The sequence below is a fragment of the Leptonychotes weddellii genome, chromosome 9 (assembly GCF_054177405.1).
Source record: "Leptonychotes weddellii isolate Sample4059 chromosome 9, ASM5417740v2, whole genome shotgun sequence".
Classification (NCBI taxonomy): Eukaryota; Metazoa; Chordata; class Mammalia; order Carnivora; family Phocidae; genus Leptonychotes; species Leptonychotes weddellii.
This window is the reverse complement of record NC_138377.1, coordinates 73352630-73377271: the sequence shown is the minus strand read 5'-3', so window position 1 is coordinate 73377271 and position 24642 is coordinate 73352630. Positions and strand designations below refer to the sequence as shown.

Below are 24642 nucleotides of genomic sequence, written 5' to 3'. Positions count from 1 at the left end.
CCCGGTCAGTGTTAGGTTCATGCACCCTGAGAAGGAACCCAGAGCTGAGGCCCCTCTAAGCAGCCTCCTGCTCCAGTTTTCTCACCCCAGGCCCTGGGCACAGAGCAGAGGAGAGAGCCTGGCAAGAGAGCGCAGTGGAGGCTGGTGGCCCAGGGTTGCTGCGTGTGGGGTCATGTCTGGTCTATGGAGGTTCCGGGCCTCTGCCAGGCCCAGAGGGTCAAGAGGAGTTACGTGTGGTGGCGGGTGAGAGGCGTGATTGCCTCACTTCTACCTCATTTTCATGTGAGGAAGCATTGAGAAAGAGGAGCTGGGTGTTCAACAAACTTTGCTTATTCAAAACACCCAATCCCAGCTGGGCCCTACCCCACCTTCAACTCCCACGTCCAGGGTGGTCCCAGCCCCCTCAGCCCCTGGAAGAGACTCCTATACTTTAGAGCTCACCTCTGCGGAGGTCCCTTCCCCTGGGGAGCTCCTGACACCCTTCCCTCAGGTCCAGCCTGGGCAACAGTATCCCCACATGGTCCCCATATTGTTCCTTCTCTAGCCCCTCAGCTTCATCTGACCGGAGACTACCCCTGGGACTGAGCCCCCCCCACCCCCCCGCCCCCCAGCCCTGGCTCCAGGGAGACTGGCCTCAGAAGCTGCCTCTCAGTCCTGAAGAGCACAGAGAAGGAAGCCCTGAGCAGGAAGTGCTGAGGCACGGGGTGAGGGGGGGCGGCTTTGCAGAGGGGAGCCTAACCTCCCTGGGCAGGAACAGTGACCACAGCACCCCCTACCCCGCCTGAAGGCAGGTGGGAGGAGGCCGATTTAAAAGGCAGATGGGCCTCTGGCCAGAGCATTCAGCTCTGCTGCCAGCCACGGCCACCCGTGGGCTCTAAGAGTATCCAGACTTCCGGACCCTCTCAGGGCGGGTGCCATGTGAGCCCAGCTTGGCTCACCTCCAGCCGGCCTTCCTTCCTTCCCTCCTCCTGCCCGCGTGGGCCTGGCCAGCTTCTCTAGAGAGGGACGCTCAGCACCATGTCTCTGCTCAACCCTGTCCTGCTGCCCCCCAAGGTGAAGGCTTATCTGAGCCAAGGGGAGCGCTTCATCAAATGGGACGATGTGAGTGTGGCACTTGGGTGGTGGGGGCCCTGCTGTTAGGGGCTTTGTTGGGAGGGGGTTGGTTTATGTCTGCTGGGACCGGGCCCCGGTGTGGCTTGGCCAGGCAGCGGGTACAACTGCCTGGATAAACAAACCTGGGGGTGAGGGTATGTGCCCCAAGCACGCATCCCTGGACTGCCGGGGCTAGGGCTCTGTGTCTGGACTGACAGGGGGGTGGGCCGCCTGGGTGCTCACCGGAGGGACTTTCTTTGCGCCTGGGTCTGTCCTCCCCCAAAGCCCCAAGACAAGCCGGGGGGATCCTGATCTCAGCGTGAGTGGGAGGAAAGTGCCCCAAAGCTGTGGCAGGGCCAGAAGCAGAGGTGAGCCAGGCCCCTACTCCTAGCAGAGATGCCCCACTCTTGCTCTTCCTCATCTGGCCCTGCCCTGGTCCAGGGAGGCCCCTTTCTCCCCTGAGCTGCCGTGGGGCAGCCATAAAAGGCTGGGGGACCCTAACGGAGAACCCGAGGCTTCTGCTCCCAGGGGACTAGGAAGGAACTAATCGACTTCTGCTTCTGCTGGCTGCTTTCAGCCGAGCTCCCCGCCACCCGCCTGTCTGCAAGGAAAGGGGGGGAGCCACTGCTTTGCCCTGTACCTCCGTCTCTGCTGTCTCTTCCTTCTCAGACTGGGGCCTGCCTCCCAGACTCTGGTCCTCCTAGTCCCTGAAAATGTTGTGTTGTGACAGGCCAGGGATTCTCTTGGGCAGGCAAGAGAACAATTTTGGGGTCCTTCGTGAGGCTGCTAGGCAGGCCCATTAACAGAATCACAGTGGGCTGGTCCCAGGAAGGAAACAGGAAGGCTCTGCGGGGAGAGGAGGCCTATAGGGCTGGCTCATTCTCCTTACAGGTGGGCTACAAGGGGAGTCTGGGTCTGTGAGTTAAGGCAGCCTGGGGCTGTTGGCCATTCCAGGCTGCACTAGGCTGAGTAATCTGGTTGCCATGACTATGGGTAGGAGGCCCCTGGTTAGACGATTTCTGCTTCCCTACGAGTGGTGTGGGCGATGTGGCATGGTGGTGACAGGTCCCAAGAGACTGTGGAATGAGGGAAGTGGCTCAGAATGAAAAATGAAGTGGCCTCTCTCAGTTCCTCTGGGAAGTGTGTGTAACCTGACTGGGCAAGAGGGTCAGCAGGGGTGGGGACATGCTATATGGCCTTGTCTGCAGGCCACTACCTGTGAAGCTGGTTGTTGCCCCACTCCCCTCCCTGAGGCAGGTCGCGCCATGGCCCCAGGATCCTGACCTCTAGGAGCAGGAATCTTCTAAGCCTAGTCACAGGACCTATGCACCTGTGAGAGAGGGCTCTGCTCAGAATGCCTTTAGTCCAGTTGTCAGAGGACTTGAATCTGTCATGTCATGTTGAATAAGCACAATGCAAAAGATGTAACCAACTCCCAACTTAATTTTGCCTCCCATGGTCCCTTTACTATGTATTTGGTGGGAGAAGCTCTTCTCCTGCCCATGGAAGGGCACTCAGCCAGTCACAAGACATTCCATTTGCTTTTGGGTAATAGACAATCTTATGGTCACTTTTCCTCAGAAAACCCAGTCTTATTTCAGAAACGAGTTATAATTTAAAACTCAATCTTAATTTGGATGACATCTTCCGCCCTCCTCCTTCTAGGAGTGGTTTTAGGTGGGCTGTAGGTGCTCTGAAAAGGCCTGCGGCAGGATTCCCTGATCTTCCTCCAAGCCCCCTACCCACCATGGGGTGCAGGCAGGGAGGTGGGAGACGGGTACTGAAGTTCTTAATTGAATGGGTGCTATCATCAACAGGCTCATGCTTTCTGAGCCTGGCAGAATGTTAGGCTTATTCTTTCTCTGGTGGACATTTTTGAGGATTCTCCTTAAAGTGAGGAGACCCCCACTGAGCTGGTGGTCCCTTACGTAAAGATCCTTCTGCCATCTCTATGCGGGAGGTCACTCAAAATTACTTCTTCAGCCCCTTGGGATCCAGTTTCTACCTTTAGTTTCCTGTAGCTTTGGACTCTGCCCCTCTTTCCCATGGGCCCACTCTGGACCCCAGCACATACTCTTGTGTTCACTGCCCCAACAGACTCTGGGGTTTGGGCTCATCTAGCACAACCAGGGTCTCAATGCCTCCAACACTCGGTTTCCTGGGCAGGAGTCAGACCCCAGTCTGCTTTGCCCCACAACTGCAGGGGTGACCAAAGCTTTCTAAGTATAGTTGAAACCCCTCACTAGGCTTAAAGTGAGGCATCAGGGGGCACCTGGGTGGCTCAGTCGGTTAAGCGTCTGACCCTTGATTTCGGCTCAGGTCATGATCTCAGGGTCATGAGATCAAGCCCTGCATAGGGCTCTTCGCTCAGTGGGGAGTCTCACACTCTCTCTCTCTCAAATAAATAAATAAATCCTTAAAAAAAAATAAAGTGAGGGCTCAGGCACTGCCAACCCTCCCTTGGGGAGGGAAGGGAGTGGAGCTCACAACACAGCTTTCTCCAAAATTAGTCCCCTCACAAAGTGTTCTTTACCCCAGACTCTAGCCATCCCTGATCTGAGAACCCTTTTTTTTTTTTGACCATTTCCTTTGCAAATTCTTTTTTTTTTTTCTAAGATTTTATTTATTTATTTGACAGAGAGAGACACAGAAAGAGAGAGAACACAAGCAGGGGGAGCAGGAGAGGGAGAAACAGGTTTCCCCGCCGAGCAGGGAGCCCGATGCGGGGCTCGATCCCAGGACCCTGGGATCATGACTTGAGCCGAAGGCAGACGCTTAACGACTGAGCCACCCAGGGGCCCCTCCTTTGCAAATTCTGCACTTGGTCGGGTTTGGTGTGCAGCAACTACCATGCCTCGTTGGAAATTTCAATTTTACATCTTGTTTTATATGCATACAAAGACCATCAAAATGAAGGCTAGCCTGTGTGCTCTGTGAGTGGAACAAGAATTCAGAAGCTACTTCATTGATCATTCACTGGCTTCTTCCACAAACTTGGAGCACTGAGCTCATGGTCTAGCACATGAGCTTATGGTCTAGCTTATGCTACAGCACAGGCTGGTTTCCCTGGAGTCCACAAGCCCTTGGGGATTTTCCGGATGGGCTTCTAGCTGTGCAAACCACATACACACTGTTATAGCATGTTTCAGGGAAGGCTTTTCAGAAGAGGGGAGACTTGGGGGTACTCTCTGAAGATATTTCAGGCAGGGGAGGGTTGGGTTCTTAGGCTTGGAGGTTCGAATGTGCTTGGTGCCTATGGGACAGTTGGATGGATTGGCTGGGTAGTGGTTTGTGGAGGGGAGGATGCGGCATGTGGGAAGCCAGGTAACAGGTGGATTGTATAGGGTCTTGGATGCAGGCGCAGGAGTTGGGCTCTGAGCTCTCACTGTGCTGAGTTCTCCTGGGTGGCGGCGCTGAGTCTTGCGAAGAGACATTCTACCCCTTTGGCTGAGCTGTGGCCCTTGAAAACAGGGTGAGGCGGAGGCCAAGACCCTGTTTGGGGTCTAGAGGAAGAACCTCTATTTGGGGTTTAGAGGGGAAACCTCCTCTCTTTCAGAAATGCTATCTCTAATTCTCTACCCCTCCTCACCCCTGATTCAGAGGTTTTAAGGCTTGTGCTTAGCCCATAGGTCTGGAGAACCAAGAATATGCCTGCAGATTCCCTGGGCAGCCACCTCCCGGGGAGACGGTGAGCTCCGAAACCCCCGGCCTGGGCCAGGGAAGCTTGGCCTGACGTCTCAGAGCAGGGAGCTGACCCCTTCTGTCTTTTTTCTGTTTATTTGTCTTTTTTGGCTTCTTTTTCTTTTGACCACTTCTGTCTATAGGAAACTACAATAGCCTCCCCGGTTATCCTCCGTGTGGATCCCAAGGGCTACTACTTATATTGGACATACCAGAGTAAGGTGAGGCAGTCCCTACCTGAGCTCCTGATGATCCATCAAGTCCAAGCAGCCTTTCGATAGTGCAGGGGTAGAGGTGTGAATGCCCAGGGAGGACAGACTGACGTGGCAGGGTGGCTCCTTGGCAGCCTCTGGTCCTGTGGGCAGGGGCTATGTGCTCTGGGAGGGAGGGCGCGGGCACTCCAGCCCTGGCTGCCTCGGGCCAAGATGCTCCAGCCTTAGCATCCCTTGGGGAGAGGGAAGGGGAAAAGGCTGCTTCTCTGCCTGTGGTTCTGGGAAACATGAGGGCTCAGAGAGATCAAGAAGGGTCTCGGCACCGGGAGGTGGGGAGGGGAGGGGGGCACTTGGGGAGAGTCCAGGAGAGTGTGGGCAAGACCGCAGACCTCAGCTCCTGAGTCAGTTGAGTGGCCAGGGAAGGAATGGACAGAGGAAGGGAGGAGGCTCACCATGAATAGGGAGAACCTGATTGGTGGGAAGAGAAGGTTGGGGTCCAGGCCACCCCAGAAAGTCTTGGCATCTACAGAAGGCAGTTGGCCAAGATGTGAAGGGGTGTTGGAAGTTCTCTCCTCTCTGTTCTTCAGTCTTCACTGACCTTTTTGTCCACATCCCTTCTTTGCTCCTGCCGGGGCACCCTCCAGGAGATGGACTTTCTGGATATCACCAGCATCAGGGATACCCGCTTTGGGAAGTTTGCCAAGATACCCAAGGTAGGTGGGCCCAGTGGCAGCCCAGGCTCAGCATGGCCACAAGCTCCGTGGGGTGAGGGCCGGGGTCCTTGTGGGGGTGGGAAGCCTGGTCTCTGGAACGAGGGAAGAGTCCACAGGCTGGGCAGCAGGGCCTCCTCCCTGAGTTGAGGAAGCTCCTGAGCTTACCAGAGCTTTGGTACCAGGGGACCCTGGACAGAGATGTCGTGTGGCCAGGTCCTGCCCCCCAGAGCACCCCAGACTGTCTGGGAGTATTGCTTATGCACACCGCCCTCCCCATCTCGTTTGCCTATATTTGTCTAATGCCGGTAGGAACATTGGAGGAAGGGTTTGGTGGGAAAGAGGATTCCATGAGACTGGGAGCTAAGAATCCATCTTCAAACGAAAAATGGCAAACAAAATACTCAGCACACCCAGCCACACTGCTGGGTTCATCTCTTTCGGTGGGCTCTCCCACCCCCGCCCCCCCTCCAGCCCCTGGGGTCAGGGAGGCCAAGATGCTGAGGCCTGTGCCTCCTCCCAGGGGGATGGGATTCCACCCTAGGCGGCCCCAGTTCTAGTGCAGTGGGGAGGGACCGGGAGAGGCACAGTGGGCTGGGGCTGGGGGCACACTTCTGATCCTAACCGTGTCACGGATTGCTGTAGAGCCAGAAGCTCCGGGATGTCTTCAACATGGACTTCCCCGACAACAACTTCCTGCTCAAGACACTCACTGTGGTGTCTGGCCCTGACATGGTGGACCTCACCTTCCACAACTTCGTCTCCTACAAGGAGAATGTGGGCAAGGTGCGCCAGGGAGGGGTGGGGGAGGGGGTAATAGAAGGGGGAGGCTCAGGCCTGGGCCTGGGCACCTGGGGTAGCCTGTGCTTCCTGCAGGATAGGTCTGGGCTGCAGGGGGTGGGGGCACCCGTGTGTGGCCAGGGTCTGATGGCTGTGCTCTTGGGGTCCTGCAGAACTGGGCCGAAGATGTACTGGCCCTGGTCAAGCACCCCCTGACAGCCAATGCCTCCCGCAGCACCTTCTTGGACAAAATGTAAGTGCCTGCCTGCCCGGCCTCGGTGTGCGGGGCTACGTGCCCCAGCCCCTGGGGCCTTGATGAGCTGCTTTCTGCCCCACTAGCCTGGTAAAGCTCAAGATGCAGCTCAACCCCGAAGGAAAGATTCCTGTGAAAAAGTGAGTTTCCTCGACTCTCTCCCCACACTTCCACTCAGCTCCTCAAAGCCTTCCCTCTCCAGGTCTGACCCCTCTCTTTGCCTGGTGCCTTTCTCTGCTCCTTTAGTTTTTTCCAGATGTTTCCTGCTGACCGCAAGCGGGTGGAAGCTGCCCTCAGCGCCTGCCACCTCCCAAAAGGCAAGGTGAGTGGTTCTCCCGGCCCAGCCGAAGCCCTCACCTGAGCTGGCTCTGACAAGAGGCCAACTTGGCCAAGCCTGGTTAGGGTGGGGCGGGGGTGGGAACGATAGCGCAGCCTAGCCAACAGCCCGAAAAGCCAGTTAACCCTAGAGCACTGGCTTCTGATACTAGGCACAGAGACAGATCCAAGGGAGTGTGGAGGAGATGCCTGGGTCCAGAGCAGCTTGGTCTATACTGCCTACTCCTGGGGGGTTGTGGGGGGCAGTGGTTGGTGGACTGCCTCTAAGGCAAGCAGCCGGGATGGGTACATTCCCATTCTAGCCTTGGAATGAACGTTGAGAGTGAATGTTCTCGCCTAGAGGAGCGAGATAAGGTCAGCAGGGATGGAGGCAACCTGCAGGGGTCTGAAATGTGGGGAAGGGGTTAGTTCTGCAGAGTGTGGGGGAGGGGAACAGACCAAGAGTCGAAGCTGCCAGGACACAGCCTTTAGCTCAACACAGGGAAACATTATTTTTTTCCCTTCTGATTAAGTAATTTTTAATTACAAGTTGTAGGCAGGGTCACCCCATGAGGGGCCTTATATGGATTACAAAAAGGAGCCCTCTGGGCAGATACAGCCCTGAGCCCAGGGTTTGTGTCTGGCTAGGGGAGTGGATTTCAGACTCCTGTGCCCCCTTGGCCAGAGCCTTTGTATAGGGCACCACCTGCACCCCATGGGGTTTTGTCTCCTGATAAGAATTTGCAATGCGATAAGTAAATAAAACTAAGACCTCGTCAGTCACCTGTCCACATGGGGCCCGGGAAGACTATTCCCCCTCAAGTCACAGCTCAACGGAGCTGGTGCCCCTTGATGCCATCAGTCACAGGAATGAAAGCATGGGGTTGGAGAGAGCGTGGGAACGGGCTCCTGCGGAGGGCCCCCAACCAGGACCACTGCTACACATCTACCCTCCTTCTCTCCTGCCTCCTGAGCTCCCACCTTGGCTGTCCTCCTTATTTGTCAGCTCTCCTTGTGTCCCAGTAGGAGTCACTGACCCCTCTTTGCTTGGAGCTGATGGGTCCAAGTTCCAGTCTTAGGGAGATATGGTCTGGCTCTCTTGTTCAGACCCTCTGCTCCAGCTCCAATCTAAGCCTGATGTTGGCCTTCCAGTAGGATCCTGGAAGACATTTAATGGGTTTTTCTGGGATGAAATGCAAAGGCACAGGATCCCCGGAGACCATTAATCTCCTTGCAGTTTCTATTTCTGTAACATTGCCCAACCTGGACATCATACACTATGTGACCTTTGATGTCAGGCTTCAGTCCGTTAGCATAAGAGTTTCAGGGTTCTTCCATGTTGTAGCCTGGAGCGGCACGTCATGCCTTTTCACCACTGAGTGATATCCCAGTGTTTGGAGGTTCCACCTTTGCTTCTGTGTTCATCAGCTGATGACCTTTGGGTTGTGGATGCTCTTTGGCCATTTTGAATAATGCCGCTACGAACCTTCGTGTGCTTGACTTGGTCAGGACATGTGTTTTCACTCTCTATACCTAGAGGTAGAATAGTTGGGTCACGTGGCAACTTTATATTTAACATTTTGAGGAACTGCCATACCGTTTTCCAAAGTGACTGACCACTGTACAATCATACCGGCAACGTACGAAGGTCCTGTTTCCTCAACGGCACTTGTTACTGTCTTTTTAGAATTGGTCTCGTCCTGTGGTATCTCCTTGTGGTTTTGGTTTGCATTTCCCAAATGACTAATGAGATGGAGCATCTTTTCATGTGTTTATCGGTCATTTGCATATCTTCTATGAAGAAATGTCTATTCAAATCTACTGCCTTTCCAATGGGTTATTTGTCTCTTTATTGTTGAGTTGTCCCTTCCTGGATATTTGATTTGCAAATATTTTCCCCTGTTCCGTGGACTGTCTTTTCACTTTCTTGATGCTATCCTTCGAAGCATAAAAGTTTTTCATTTAGATGAAGTCCAGTTTGTCTTTTTTTGTTGTTGTTCCTGGTGCTTCTTGGCATCTCTAGCTATTATTGTTGAATTGTCCATTTCTCCCTTCAGTTCTGTCCGTTTTGGCTCGTGCATCTGGGGGCTCTGCTGTTAGGTGCATCGTTTCTATTCCAGTTGCCTCTTTTAGAAAATTTGTCCTCTGCTTTAAAAAAAGAAGGAAGAAGACAGCCCACCGCTCTGGCAGCAGACATTCTTACTTCTAACCTCTTCTTCTTCCCCCTGTGGTCATTCCTAGTTCCAATCCTGCCCCAGCCAAGGGACTAGCCAGTGTTCAAGTTCAGGGGCAAGGCAGACCAGCTAAGCATGCTCTCTACTCAGCAACCAGCCCCTTGAAAAGTGGGTGCTCAGGAGCCTGATTGATGCTGCTCTGCCCACCCTGAGCCCGCCCTCTGACAGGCTCCCTTACACAGGCCTGGGCCTCATTTGTGGTGTTTAGCGTGGAGAAGGTGGGTACAGGAATGATCGGGTGACTATTCCCCCAGAACGATGCCATCAATCCTGAGGACTTCCCAGAATCTGTCTACAAGAGTTTCCTCATGAGCCTCTGTCCTCGGCCAGAAATAGATGAGATCTTCACTTCCTAGTGAGCTTCCTCGGCTGGGCTGGGCATGGGGAAGGACTGCTGGCTAAAATCCCGCTTGCCATGCTGGGAATTAGGTGGCTTCTCTGGAGAAGGCGGTTGTCCGTGCTCCCCAGCCCGGGGGCCACAGACCTGAACCCTCTCTGGCCTGCAGCCACGCCAAGGCCAAACCCTACATGACCAAGGAGCACCTGACTAAGTTCATCAATCAGAAGCAGAGGGACCCCCGTCTGAACTCTTTGCTGTTTCCACCGGCACGGCCTGACCAGGTGCGGGGCCTCATCGACAAGTATGAGCCCAGTGGCATCAACGTGCAGAGGGGTGAGGACTCAGGGAGCCCCTCCCCTCTGTGGCCTGACCCGCTCTGCCCAGGGTCTGCAGGCCTGACAGCTCTGCCCTGCTCCCCGCCCCAGGCCAGCTCTCCCCGGAGGGCATGGTGTGGTTTCTCTGCGGGCCCGAGAACAGCGTGCTGGCCCAGGACAAGCTGCTGCTCCACCAGGACATGACGCAGCCACTCAGCCATTACTTCATCAACTCCTCACACAACACCTACCTGACAGGTGACCCGGGGTGACCTCATCGTGACGTCTCCTCTTCCGGGGGTGGGGGCTGGCTCCTGTTCCCCAAATCCATCCCTCTGTGGGGCTGGCCCTCGGGCTGCAAAAGGACGGACTGTGTGGGAGCGGGCTGGGGCGAGCGGGACCGGCCTTGAGCGAGCCCCTGCCTCCCCCCTCCCTGCTCTGGCTCAGCCGGCCAGTTCTCTGGCCTTTCGTCGGCCGAGATGTACCGCCAGGTCCTGCTGGCTGGCTGCCGCTGTGTGGAGCTGGACTGCTGGAAGGGCAAGCCCCCTGACGAGGAGCCCATTATCACCCATGGCTTCACCATGACCACAGACATCTACTTCAAGGTGAGACTCCTGAGTGGAAGCTGGTGGCAGTGGCATTAGGAAGGGCCCAGGGGGCCGGGATGGGGGAGCGGGTGAAACAGAGGGGAGGGATGGCTGCGAGGCCTCAGACCAGTGAGGGGACCAGAGGGGACCCTAGGAGACTGGGACCACAGCGGCTCTCCAGTTCTGTGTGTATTGAAACTGGGAAGTGGGGAAGGGTGCTGCTGGGGGGCTGGACCACTGACCTCCTCTTCACCTGGCCCCCTTCTCCTCCAGGAAGCAATTGAAGCCATTGCAGAAAGTGCCTTTAAGACCTCCCCCTATCCTGTCATCCTGTCATTTGAAAACCATGTGGACTCGTGCGTATCAGACCTTTTCAGCCTCCTTCTCTCCCCGTCCCCATCTCTTGCGGAGAGCTGCCCTCCCCCAACCCCTCCCCCCACCTCTAGTCATGCCCTCCAGCTCTCTTCCAGGCCTCCACACAAGCTCCTTGGGACCCCAGGCTCTCCTGCCTATGTCCCCGCCTCCCTGACCCCCTGTGCCCCTGATGACCTGGGTCAGGGGCCCAGAAGAATGGACAAGAGGAGGGTGGACCTGCTGAACCCTACCCCACTTCTGCTCCCTGCAGACCCCGCCAACAGGCCAAGATGGCCGAGTACTGCCGGATGATGTTTGGGGATATGCTGCTCACAGAGCCCCTGGAAAAGTTCCCGGTGAGTGGACTTCGCTGTGGGGCATCTGGGCCTGGGGGCTGGGGGCCTGGGGCAGTGTGGGGGCCAGGTTAAGGAGGCAGATGTCCCCAGAGGATGTTGGGATTTATCTGGGAAGATTGTGGGGCCAGGATCCTATCATTTACCATGTGTCAGGCGCCATGCTGGGCTTTGAGGGCTATGTTAGTGACAAAGACCCAGTCCCAGCCCTCAGGTTGCTTACGTTTAGTGGGGAGACAGACAAGTAACCAGGCCATTGCAAACAGTGGCTGCTATGGGAGTACTTGGGCATCAGGGAAGGCTTCCTGGAGGAAGAGAAGGCAAGCTGGAATCCAAAGGGAAACTGGATTTATCTTGGTGAGAGTTGGGGAAAGGGTATTTGAGGCGGGTGAGGGAGAAGAGTGTTGTCTGAGGAATTGGATAAGTTGGGTCGGCAGGAGCGCGGCACACGATGGGGGCAACGGTGGGAGGCAAGGCTGGAGAAGCAGGCAGGGCAGATGGAACACAGCTTGATGTGAAGGAGCTGAGGCTGCCCCTTGAAGGTGTGGAGATGGTGCTGACCATCTCCCCGCTCCCACAGTTGAAACCAGGCATCCCCCTGCCCAGCCCTGAGGATCTCCGAGGCAAGATCCTCATCAAGAACAAAAAGAACCAGTTTTCTGGCCCAGCAGCCCCCAGCACTGAGGGCAGCTGCTCCCCCACCGCCTCTGTGGGTGAGGACACAGGTGAGTCAGCCTGGGTGGGGGAGCATCTAGAGGGGGAGAGAGGGGCTGGGCCTGGAGGGGATGTGTAGGGACCCTGGTCCCAATGCTGACGGAGGTGCGGTGCGTGTGGCAGTGTGGGCTGGTGAGGAAGGGGCCGAGCCGGAGGAGGAGGAGGTGGAAGAGGTGGAAGAGGAGGAGGAGGAGGAGTCGGGAAACCTGGACGAGGAGGAGATCAAGAAGATGCAGTCGGATGAGGTGTGTAGGGGGCAGCCCGGAGCCCCTTCTGCTGTCTCCACGGCAGAGCCCTGCAGGCGCGGGCGTGGGGCCACCTCCCTGGGTTGGGTACTGCCCTCCCCCTCTCCACCCTCCCCTCTCCTCCCTAGGGCACAGCGGGCCTGGAGGTGACAGCTTATGAGGAGATGTCCAGCCTAGTGAATTACATCCAGCCCACCAAGTTCATATCCTTTGAGTTCTCTGCCCGTAAGTAAGCATGCGGTGGGAGGAAGATGGTAAGTTGGAGACTAGGCTAGATTCAGGAGAAGACCCTTAAGAAGTATGTCCTGACAGCAGAGCTGCTTGATGGATGGGAGGAAGGGGACGGGGCATCCTCCCTTCCTTGGACGCGGGGGCCCTATTTATAGAAAGAGCCAGGCAAAGGGCTTCTTTAAGTGGCAGTGGCTCCCAGTTTACCACTGCTGTACTGAGGAACTTGGCACCAACCCGAAAACTCTGGAGTGTGTCGGTGACCGGCCGGCCACTTATGACAGGCCATCTTAGCTCTAGTGACCCCGGGCTCCTACAGCCTCCTGCAGGTTCTGTGGCTCCCGGGGCTGACTGGTGCCTCAGAGAAACTGGCCAGGGCACGTCTGGCCCTCGCACCCTTCCCTCCCTGTGCACAGCCATGCTACTTAGCTTCTCCGCTCTTCTCAGCTGTGCGTGCCCCCAACGTGAATACCTCTTTCTGCACACACTCGTGCCGTATATGCGTCTCCCACACCGACTGCTCATCCCTGGACCCGCAGTCCGCAGCCCCCCCCCGTGCCCACCCGTGCCATGTCTACCCCCGGTGTACACCTCCCACCCCACCCCCACCCCTCAGCCATACTTGTGTGCTCACTCTCTGCACATCATCGCGTGTTCCTGACCCCCTGGGCTCCCCTTCCCTGTGCCATCCAGGGCATGTGCCCCTCACTCTCCAGGACACACCCCATCCGCGTGCAGGTCTCCCGAGCACACCCTTTACCCCGCAGTGCGCCATTACCCACACAGATCTGCACATCAGCTTGGCCCCTTCGATCCTTGGGCCTCAGTGGGAATGCTAGGTTGGAGGGATCTCTGTGCTGGAGGGAGCTACCCCAGAGGGAGAGCAGGGAGGAGGGAAGGGGGGCCAGCCTGACATGGTCCCCTTGCCCTTTCTCTCTCACACAGAGAAGAACCGAAGTTACGTCATCTCGTCCTTCACAGAGCTCAAGGCCTATGACCTGCTTTCCAAGGCCTCAGTGCAGTTTGTGGAGTATCCTTGAGGCCTCCATAGCCAGGGTCCCTGGTTGGGGTGGCGGGATGGGGAAGGCCTGGGGACAGGGCGCTCAGAGGGAGCTGTTGGGTCCTCCTGGTGTGGACGGCCTTGGGCCAGCTCCTAAACTCTGGGACAGCTACAACAAGCGCCAGATGAGCCGCATTTACCCTAAGGGCACCCGCATGGACTCCTCCAACTACATGCCCCAGATGTTCTGGAATGCCGGTTGCCAGATGGTTGCCCTCAACTTCCAGACGATGGGTGAGGGTACTCCTAGGCCCCTAAGAATCTTCCCCCGCCGCCTGCCTCTCCTACCTTCACCCCATTCCTGGGGGGGTGGCTTTAGAAGCGACCAGGGGTCCTGATGTTGGTTGCACGTGCAGGCATGTGAGCGGTTAGGGATATAAATGCATCGGCTCGTGCCTAGATGATGGCACATGTACGAGGACGCACGTGAAGATGCCAGCGTGCTGGCACGAGCTCTGGCTGCTCTGCCTGGATGAGCCCGTAGGAACACCAGCTTCACCGGCCTCCACTCCCACTGTGAGGCACGGCCCAGCTGTGGCCTTGCTCCCGCCAACTCCAGCGTGTGGGGCCTTCCTGAGAGATGAGAAACCCTAAGGAAGCAGGCTGGGTCATGGGAGACCCTCATCCTCCCAGTCCACCCAAGCTCCCCATTCCACAAGACAGGAGAGGCTGGGGGATGTAGGAAGTAGAGACTGGGTGCAGACCTGGGGCTGGGCCTTCCTCACTGAGTGCCCTTGTCCCCCCAGACCTGCCCATGCAGCAGAACATGGCGCTGTTCGAGTTCAACGGGCAGAGTGGCTACCTCCTCAAGCATGAGTTCATGCGGCGGCCTGACAAGCAGTTCAACCCCTTCTCGGTGGACCGCATAGATGTGGTTGTAGCCACCACCCTTTCCATTACGGCAAGGCCCTGGGGTGGACGAGTGGCCAGGAGGGCTGGGGTCTTGAGGAGAGATACAGGAGCTCTCCCCCTCCACTCCCAACCCCCTCCCCTGATATCCTGAAAACTTTAGCCCAAGCCAGTTCGTGCAGTAGCAAGTTGCCTTGGAAACTGCCTCCTCCTCAGCACTGGAGGCTGCCTCTTGGTCTCCATGGAAACCAAGGGGAAGGGCTGAGGCTGGGGTGGAGGAGGGGAGAAGAGTAGGCAGAGTGGGGCTGCAGGAGCCCCAGGCCCTAGGGGAGTGTGCTGTTTTCCTTCCCGGCCTGGGGAGGGCCACACTTCTTCCCTGAATGCTGGAAGCACCTGGTTGCCGAGAGCTTAGTTGTAACCCTTGAGCCACACGGCCGCAGCTGGATGGGGCTCTTCACAGTAGCCAAGAACGGATGCTTCAGCTACAGGAGCTAGAGGCCCCAGATGTGAGGCAAGAGCTCGGGCAGGAGAGCTGAGGCTGGCCTCCCGTCGGTCCCTGCCCCCAGGTGATCTCTGGGCAGTTCCTGTCGGATCGCAGTGTGCGCACGTATGTGGAAGTGGAGCTGTTTGGCCTTCCTGGGGACCCCAAGAGGCGCTATCGCACCAAACTGTCACCCAGCGCCAACTCCATCAATCCTGTCTGGAAGGAGGAGCCTTTTGTCTTTGAGAAGGTGGGGAGCTAGGGCAGGGCAGGGGCTGGGGTCTGCCCCTACTTCTTGGCTTCTACTCATAGAAAAAAGGAACTAAATAAAGGGACTTCCTTGATCGTCCTCCTCTCCCTACCCGTCACCCTGTGCCCTCCTAATTTTAAGAGTCCCAAATCCACATTTACAGAAGTTTACTTGGTGAGAAAGTTTTATGTGGGCATCCGTGTGTGTGTGTGTGTGTGTGTGTGCGCGCGCACGTGCATGTGTGTTCATGTTAGGATGAGAGGCAGAAATGTGAACGGCCAGTCCAGGATACAGAGTCTCAGGGTATAGAGTCCCAGTCCGGGGGGGTCTTTTGCCCTGATTGGATTCTCATTGGCAAGGCTGTCCAGGACTTTCTACACTAGGACCCCCGAGCCCTGGGCTACGGAGCCAGCCCTTCTCCCCTGTGTGGACCAGCCCGGGCATGAGCTAAGAGGATGCCTATGTGTGTGGCCTAGAGTGTGTCCTCTGTCCTCACCAAATCTGGTAACACTTGCCATGTTCTCACACTGACGCTAAGACTTCTGAAGCCAGGGAGGTGGGTAGCTTGGCCACTCTCTCCCTTCCCCAGCTTGTCCTGTCCCGAACTCTCCCTAGATCTTGATGCCTGAGCTGGCCTCCCTCAGGGTGGCTGTAATGGAGGAAGGCAACAGATTCCTTGGACACCGCATCATCCCCATTAATGCCCTGAATTCTGGTAAGGATGGAGTCCTTCTTTGCTGTTGCTAGCCCGGTCTGAGACCAAGGCCAGCGTTAGGAGCCTGTCCAGAGGGTGCAGCAGCTTCAGGGAGGTGGCCCTGCGACCTTACCTAACCCTCTCATGTATCAGCCCTGAGGACTGTGGCAAGAACAGGAAACCGACAGAGGTGGGGCCTCTGCCCACCTAACAGAATGTCTGTAATTTTCTCGAACTGCTGGGGCAATTTCCCAAGTAGCTGATACTTATTGGGCACTTAAAATGAGTTATGGGCTTATAACACATTCTCACTTAATCTTTTTTTTTTTTTTTTAAGATTTTATTTATTTATTTGAGAGAGAGAAAATGAGAGACAGAGAGCATGAGAGGGAGGAGGGTCAGAGGGAGAAGCAGACTCCCCGCCGAGCAGAGAGCCCGATGCGGGACTCGATCCCGGGACTCCAGGATCATGACCCGAGCCGAAGGCCGTCGCTTAACCAACTGAGCCACCCAGGCGCCCCCTCACTTAACCTTAACAATAACCACATGAGGGGCGCCTGGGTGGCTCAGTCGTTAAGCATCTGCCTTCGGCTCAGGTCATGATCACGGGGTCCCGGGATCGAGCCCTGCATCGGGCTCCCTGCTCGGCGGGAAGCCTGCTTCTCCCTCTCCCGCTCCCCCTGCTTGTGTTCCCTCTCTCGCTTGTCTCTCTGTGTCGAATAAATAAATAAAATCTTAAAACACACACACACACAAAACAATAACCACACGAAGTAGATCCTATTCACCCCCTTGCACAGCTAAGGAAAATCTCAAGAGACTTAAAGTAAACTGCCCAACGTCACACAATCAGGAAGGTGCAGAACCAGACTCAGACTCTGGCCTCTCTGACTCTAAAGCCAGAGGCCTTGAGTACTGGGCTGCTCCCGAGCTGTGCTGGGTGGCAATGGGCATGGCTTACCGCCCACCCCGTCATGCCCGACAGGCTACCACCATCTGTGCCTACACAGCGAGAGCAACATGCCCCTTACCATGCCCGCACTTTTTGTCTTCCTGGAGATGAAGGACTATGTACCTGACACCTGGGCAGGTAGGTGACCCATTCCCCCTCCCCCTCCTCAAGCCAGCCTCCAGAGTGGGGCAGGACAGGTAGCCTGGGGTAGGTGAGGATGGCGGAGGCTTCCAGGTTCATCTCCATACCAGGCCCATGATGCCCCTCTGCACCCAGATCTCACCGTGGCTCTTGCCAATCCCATCAAGTTCTTCAGTGCCCATGATAAGAAGTCTTTGAAGCTCAAGGAAGCCATGGGAGGTCTGCCTGAGGTCTGTGTTGCCTGGTCCAGGAGCTCTGCCCTCTCGGAGGGAAGATGAGGGAGGGGGGCAGGGTCCTAGACTGAGAGACAGAGAGAGCTGTTGGAGCCTTGTTCCTAATCTGCTCTCCCTACACAGAAACCCTTTCCACTTGGGAGTCCAGTTGTCGGCCCGGTCAATGGGGCGCTGGCCCCGACGAGCAACGGGTCTGCAGGTATGCACTGCAGGGTCCTCCCACAGTCTGCAAGGACCTCGACCTCTCCAGCGGTACCCACAGGAACATCCCCCCAAAACAGACTTTCACCTGGGATGGGAACGACTGTGTCGGACGCCTTAGCGCTGGGAAAGTGCGCTGCAGGGGCCCCATACAGCCACCCCCAGGGGGCAGGGAGGAGCCGGCCAGAACCAGGGGGCCCACCCCCCCGGGGCACCTGTCAGCCCACCCTGTGGCTCTTGCAGCTGCCGGGTACAGGGCCAAGGAGGAGACCACGAAAAAAGCCGCGGGTAAGGCCTGCTGAGTCCGAGTGATCTCGAGAACGAGCCTGGGGAGGGTCCGGGACTCCTGGAGGGGCGTGGGGAGGGGCTCCCGGGCGGCGGCGCACCTCACCCCGGCCCCCGCAGAGCCGCGGACCGCCAGCCCGGAGGAGCTGCGGGAGCTGAAGGGCGTCGTGAAGCTGCAGCGGCGGCACGAGAAGGAGCTGCGGGACCTGGAGCGGCGCGGCGCGCGGCGCTGGGAGGAGCTGCTGCAGAGGGGCGCGGCGCAGCTGGCCGAGCTGGGGCCGCCGGGCGCGGGGGGCTGCGGGGGCCGCAGGCTCGGCCCGGGGAAGGGCTCTCGCAAGAAGAGGTAAGGGCGGCGGCGGCGGGCTCTGCCCGCGGTGGCGCTGGCGGGCGGGGGCGGCCGAGGGCTCAAGGCCTGTCCCCACGTGGCCTCCGCAGGACCCTGCCCTGCGAGGAGGCCGCCGGGGCCGCGCCGAGCGAGGGCCGCGAGGGCTCCGAGGGCGCGGACGCGCGTGCGCGCGAGCTGAAGGACCGGCTGGAGCTGGAGCTGCTGCAGCAGGGTGAGGAGCAGTACGAGTGCATCCTGAAGCGCAAGGAGCAGCACGTGGCTGAGGTGCCTGGGGGAGGGGGGAGGGGGGAGGCACAACCCAACCAACACCCCCACCCCCCACCTCCGCACAGCAAAGGGCTTCTGGAGCTAAGCCTCTCCCTGCACTACCCCGCAGCAAATCGCCAAGATGATGGAGCTGGCCAGAGAGAAGCAGGCTGCGGAGCTGAAGACCCTCAAGGAGACCTTGGAGACGTATGATTGCCTCCCACCCGTACCCGAGTCTCGCCTCCCGGCAGGGCTCAGGCCCCACGGAACATCTCCCTGATGCCTGTCTCTCTGCAGTGACACCAAAGAGATGAAGAAAAAGCTGGAGGCCAAGAGGCTGGAGCGGATTCAGGCCATGGTCAAAGTCACCTCAGACAAGATGGCTCAGGAAAGGTGAGCCCTTGACTCAAACTCCAGGGCCAGTCTGAGCAGGGACCGCTCTAGGTGGGAAGGGGCCTCCCTGCAAGTGGATCCTGACTCGCTTCCCAGAGATGTACCTGTCCCCTGGTGCTGGAAGGTTAATCCTATTTCTGTCACCTCTGGTCCTCCTTAGGCCAAACACAGAAGCCATCACTCTGAGCACAGAGGAGAATTTCAGGGAAAACTAATCATACAAACAGGGGGGTGAAACCTTGGGACAGCAGCTTTCCCTCCCTGCACGCCGTGAAGGACAGTGCATTTTTGTGAGGAAGCCCTCTCCTCAGACGGCCCCTGGAGCTCCCAACAGCCCCTCACGTCCTCCTTAGTTTCCCACGATTACCCCCACTGGCTGGTTATGCTCCTATGGTGGAGTCCTCATTTTGTCTACACCCTGAAGAAACTTGGTCTTACCCAACTCTTCCAAGGGGCCTTCTGCCCTCTCTGAAACTCTGATCACCCCAACAGGCTGAAGAGAGAGATTAACAACTCTCACATCCAGGAGGTGGTGCAGGTCATTAAGCAGGTGTGTAAGAGCTGTGTCCTTCACACACACACACACACACACACACACACACACACACTCACACTCACCCTCTACATAGGAGGGATGGGGAGGCCCCAGGCCTTTATGTTGTCTTTAGGAGATGCACAGTCCAGAGCGGCCCATGCAGCTGGGGATGGGAGGAGGCAATGAAGGGGAGGAGGAGCCCCCAGGCTATCCCAGGGTTCTGGCCTTTGTGTGGAGGTTAGGGTACCAGCCTAAAGGGATCTGTCTCTGGCCAGCTGACCTGGATGGAAATGATAGGGGCTAACTGGCCAGGGGAAGATGGGATTGGGGTGGGTGGGTGGGTATGAGGGAGTGAGGGGGGCTTCCCTGGGACTATTAGCAACAATAACAGCTGGCTGAGCTGGGGCCACCAGGCGAGGGGGGCTGCGGGGTCCATTTACTGAATCCCGACCTTGTGGCAGGCTCTAAGCCAGGTGCTTTACATGAACTGTCTCCTGCACAACCCAGCAAGACAGACAATTATCTTCATTTTACACATTTAAAAGAACTGTTTGAAGGTTAACAAATGTGTCCCAAGTCTTACAGCTGGTTAACTGGGACTGTAGCTGGATTCCAAGCCAGGCTGCCTATCTGTGCTGTCCTGACTGCCTGCCTCTCACTCTCACCCAGATGACAGAGAACCTGGAGAAGCACCAGGAGAAGCTGGAGGAGAAGCAGGCGGCCTGCCTCGAACAGATCCGGGAGATGGAAAAGCAGGTGATAGGGATTACCACCCTGGCCGCCAGCAGAGTTGGCCTGCCCCAGGGAGCCGCCAGTCGGGAGATGGGTGGGGGCAGGAAGGGGACTCACCCCTCACTGGTGGGCTACAGGCCCTGGTTCCCACGGGGTCCTGCGGCCCTTTAAGATGAGACAGCTCTACAGATCTCTTTGCTTGGTTGGCACCCCCTTCTTTGAGAGGCTCCCTGACGGTCTCCACTACCCCTCACCTCCTACCCCAGTCTCCTGGGAGAGCTGAACGGACAGGGCACCTCCTTGTCTGACTATCCAGGGGAGGGAGAGTGGGCAGTTGGCCCCCTCCTGAGCCGGGTGGTGGTCTTTATTGTCCCCACAGTTCCAGCAGGATGCGCTGGCCGAGTACGAGGCCAGGATGAAGGGCCTGGAGGCTGAGGTGAAGGAGTCAGTGAAGGCCTGCCTCAGGGACTGCTTACCCTCTGAGGCCAAGGACAAGCCTGAGAGGCCCTGTGAGGACTTCGGGGAGCTGTGTGAGCAGGACCCACTCACAGCAAAGGCGGGTGTCCAGGAGAGCCACCTCTGATGCCCTCATCCTACTGGGACATTCTGTAAGGACATTCACTCTTCTCTGGGATGAGGCTCCATCCCCGCAGGAGGAAAGACCCTAGCATTCTAAGGCTGTGGGAAGTGGGGGCTCTTTTGGACTCTGGAGCTCCCTCCTCAACAGCCAGGCTAGAAGAGGAGGCGGGAACCAGGTACCCTCAGGGCAGGGGCCCATCTGAGGTTTAGAGGTCCTCTCCAATCTGACTTCCTACTCCATCCTTCTTCTCTGCCTCTGACTAAGTGTCAAATATAAAATTGTTGAGGGCAAAAGGATATGGACTAGGAGGCAGGAAATGGGGTCCTGGCCCCACTCCACCTTCCCTAGTGTGCAGCTCGTGGTGCCCCACTCTCGACTCCTTGTCCTTACCTGGAGGGCTAGGCCTAGCTCCCTGGAACCTCCACTCTAGCGCCTCTAGGTCAAACGGGACCGAACTCCAAACCCTCCTGCTGTGAGGCCCCTTCTCAGACCTGTCCTGAGTTGGCCTCCTTGTCAGTTCCCTGATACAGAGCCTGGCATTACCTCCAAGCTCCCTGGGGATGGCTGCTTCCAGGATCCCAGGCTGAGGTCCCTTCCCTGGCCTCCTGCCTGTGGGGGATGGGAGGCTGGCATGGAAAAGCTGCCTCAGCAGTCTGCTGAGACAACTGGGCCTCTGGTTAGTAGGGAGGGCTAAGGAACGCCTTTGGGGCACTCTCCTAGGCCTGAGGGGGGTACTTCCTAGTAGGTACCCCCACTCAGCCTGCCTGATGAGGTCAGGATCATTTTCTCTCCTGACTTTATGAAGTTTATTTATTTTTCTCCTTACTCCTACTAAAGAGAACCCTGTCCCAATATTTCCTGTCTAAACCTGGCCTTTGTTCTACAGCCAAGAAGTGGGGGGCAGGGGGGCCATGCTGCTGAAATGAAGTGGCCTGGGGGAAAAACTCTTGGGAGCTGAACCCCAGGGTGAGGTCCCTTCAAGAGCCCAGTGGAATGGCCCCACTTCTGGGCCTGAAGGGGATTCACTTCCCCTTCTGCCGGCCCTGATGCCACAACCACTGGAAAATGAGGTCACCCCTCTTCTCCACCCCTCCATCCAGACGTGGCCCTTCCTTGTCTCCATCCTCAGGGCTGCAGCAGAGGAGCCTAGTGCAAAGGTGCCCCCTCCCTCTTGGGGAGCTGTGAAACTCCAGGCCACCTGGGCCCCTTTAGGCAGACTTAGAGTGGTCAGATTCTACCAGGTAGTTATGGTTGAACCCAATACTTGCTCGAAAGGGGTTTGTGGGGCAGCTGTTCACTGCACCTATGGCATGGTCCCAAATCCCAGATGGGAACAGGCACTGGCTTGGGAGAGGCCAAGCGGGGGACTGATTCTGGGAAGAGGTTGTTTTCTTATCAGAGAGTTATAACAAATGCCATTAGCTCTGAGCACCTGTGCCTTCAGTAAGGCCTGTCACTGACACGTCCAGCTTGCATACACACTGGATACAGCTGACGGTGGACACTTGCACCCTGGAGCCGTGCCCTGTCTTTAGCTCTCCTGCTGGGCACTCAACTGCCCCATCTCCCTGCCAACCCAGGGGTAGAGCCATGCAGGGATGAGGGCCCAGGCCAGAGGAATTCACTGACCCAGGCACGTGGGCATAAGCCAGAGCCAGTATCAAAGAGAGCCCACTGGGGAGTCCCTAGTTTTTGCTAGCGACTGCTGAGGGGGAAGGAGAAACTGCCTTCCCCTAGCCTCTCAGCCAGGCCAGGCAGAGTCTCTGGGCCCCCAGCGTGGAACTGGGAAGCACAGGAATGGGCTAGGAGATGCAGTCCTGCCTCCTAGAGAGGCCTCTGCGTAGCAGGTTGGGGGCTTCCCAGGGGGCCAGGCCTAGATACCCACCTCCCTGCTTTCTGTCCTCTGGAAAAAGGGCGAGGTGCCTCCTGGGAAAATGCCCTAGTCTTTGGGCCCTGGAAGTGAGTTCACTTCTGGCTGCAGGGGATGTGCAGGGGAGGAGTTAATGCCCTCCCTCAGGGCCCGGGGTAGGTGAATTCCTGCTGTGTATCTGTGGGGCTGGGACAAAGTTCCCTGTCCAGTCATTGTGCCTCCCTTTTACATTAAGGGAAGGGTCCCTACCCCCTTCTCAGTCCCATTGCTGACTCAGATACCAGAGTCCCCTGCTGACTCACCCCACCCCCTGCACCCCCCACCCCCCCTAGCTCTCTGGATCTCCCAGCCATGTGCCACCAGGCCCAACCCTGCTGAGCTGGTGCAACGTGACAGGCTGAGGGGGCTGGTGACACTTGAGGAGGAAAGAAGGGGGTCCGGGAGGGGGGCCAGCCACAGACAGAATGACAGACTGCAGACCCGAGCCTAGCTAGCGCCTCTGGGAGGAGGAAGCCCTTTTGCCAGCCTGGGGCCTGCAAGGGGAGAGGCTCAGCAGGTGGAGGGGAGGAGGGGGAGGGGAGTGCCGAGCGCCTGCCTGCTCCCTGCCTCAGCTCCATCTCCTGTCAGCCTTCGGCTCCCTAAGCGACAGCTTCTAATTCCGGCTGTAGGGGCCTCCGTGCTCTGCAGCACACACGCAGCTTTTTTTCAGTTTTGCTATTTCTTTTCTGTTCAGAACGTACTGAGCCTACGGAAAAGTCAGAGCAAAGGCTCCAGGGCCTGAGACCTGGCACCATCCCCCCATCCTGCCTCAGGCCTGGCCGGGTTGGTGGTGGCAGGTGGAGCAAATGCACTGGCTGCTTCTTCTAAAGAGTGGCCAGCTCGGCGCTCTGGGCCAAGCCAGGGTGAGGCCCTGACAGGGACCTGCTCCCGCTCCCCCGCTTCCCTGGAACGGTCTCCAGCCACCCCAAGGCAGAGTTGGCTTGGGGAAGCTCACGGAGGAGGGGCCGTGGTTCTTTAGGACCAAGCAGGCGCCCACTGCATGCTCACACTGCTTCTCTCTTCTACCTGCTCTGTGTCACCACCCACTTGTCAGGCTGGCCTGCCTGCCGCACACAGGTTCCAGGGTTACCTCCTTCCCTGACTCTGGAAACAGAAAGAAGGGAAGAAAGCAATTTCCCTCATGCTGCGGAAAAGGGAGATTGAGTCACGAAGGGAAGGAAAGCCTTCCTTCTGCTGAGTAGAGGGAGAGCTTCCCTGCCTCCTTGCTGGGGTTGGAGAGTCTGTGCTCCACCCCCAGGTGACACCCCAGGTGGGGCCCCCCAGTGGGGGTGCGATGGGACTTTCTGCACTCTGAATAACTGTGCGGCTCTTTCCCTGACACTGCCTAGCTTGACGTTGCCTAAAGCAGGCAGAGCTGACATTGTGGGCTTCGCTTTGCAGACGAGACCACGCAGGCCTGGAGCCGCACTCTGGTAAAGGCCTTCAAGCTGGGACTTAACTCTGGGGTCAAATGCTGTGCCCTTTGTGTGGTACCATGAGAGAAAGTTGGCAGAGCAGGGGGATTAGAGAATGCAAAAAGATAAAGGGAATGGGGGCTTGACAGTATATACAGGCATACATCACCTGCACCCCCCCCTCCGAATGGAGGAAGTGGGAGCCCCTGCTCCGTGGCTGGGCCCAGGATGCCAGGTGGCCATCCCTGAAGTCTAGGAGCTGGAGAAAGGCAAGAAGCCTGGAGTGCAGGGCTCTGTGTGCACTTTGCCACTCACCCATCTGGGCCCACTGTCTCCTTCCCAGAGGCAAATCCTCTCCTTGCCCAGAACCTTTCCCCAGACGGGCTCCTGCTGCATCTAATCATGGCTCTGCCCAGGCTCAGGGCAGCTTTATTATTCCCCTCATTTCCTATCTTCCATAGGAAGGTACTTGGTAAAGCAGCCCTCAGTACTGTCCCCTAGAGATGTTTTTCTTGCTTCCATGTCCTTGCCTCAGTAACCCTGTCTGGAATGTCTTCCTTATTTCCACGCAGCCAGATCCCCCACATCCTTGAAGACCACCTGCGGAGTCCTACCTTCAGACTACCTGGGAGCCCCTCCACACCCAACTCTACCTTTTCCTCTAAGCACTGTCTTGGTTTTGTTTGTATTTCACAGATGTATTCAGCGCTCAGCTGATAGCCTCTACTTTTTTGTCCTGGTCTTGTCTTCCTGCTTGAGGGGGAAGGTCTCTTCTATCCAGAACTGAGCTTCTGCTTCGGTATTTCCTACAGCGGGGAACACAATGCCTGGCTCATGAAAAGTCTCAGTAAATTCTGTAGTTGATAACTGATTCACTTCTTTACACTTCACAAATCTTCATTCCACCCCGAGACACTTAGCCTTCCCC

At 57.3% G+C, this 24642-nt stretch overlaps 1 protein-coding gene across 8 annotated transcripts; it reads left to right on the top strand.

The window, feature by feature from the left end:
* The first annotated feature begins 711 nt into the window (after positions 1 to 711).
* Positions 712 to 24581, top strand: PLCB2 (phospholipase C beta 2). Of its 8 annotated transcripts, none has more exons than XM_081830888.1 (33): positions 712 to 1101; positions 4917 to 4994; positions 5630 to 5698; positions 6341 to 6481; positions 6649 to 6728; positions 6815 to 6868; positions 6975 to 7050; positions 9532 to 9632; positions 9784 to 9950; positions 10043 to 10189; positions 10379 to 10536; positions 10792 to 10874; positions 11144 to 11228; positions 11806 to 11950; positions 12063 to 12184; positions 12313 to 12409; positions 13358 to 13442; positions 13582 to 13706; positions 14219 to 14373; positions 14888 to 15052; positions 15668 to 15767; positions 16732 to 16836; positions 16975 to 17069; positions 17196 to 17271; positions 17517 to 17561; positions 17679 to 17901; positions 17994 to 18168; positions 18281 to 18357; positions 18448 to 18543; positions 19036 to 19093; positions 19748 to 19834; positions 20190 to 20418; positions 24411 to 24581. In XM_081830888.1, exons 1-32 carry the CDS (start codon positions 1018 to 1020, stop codon positions 20391 to 20393), a joined length of 3558 nt encoding a protein of 1185 aa, XP_081687014.1. In that variant the 5' UTR covers positions 712 to 1017; the 3' UTR covers positions 20394 to 20418; positions 24411 to 24581. The 8 variants fall into 8 exon arrangements, 4 of the variants coding, with proteins under 4 accessions (XP_081687014.1, XP_081687013.1, XP_081687012.1 ...); XM_081830887.1 differs by lacking the exon at positions 24411 to 24581 and adding an exon at positions 24287 to 24404; XM_081830886.1 differs by lacking the exon at positions 24411 to 24581 and having other exon boundaries at positions 20190 to 21244.
* The last annotated feature ends 61 nt before the right edge of the window (positions 24582 to 24642 follow it).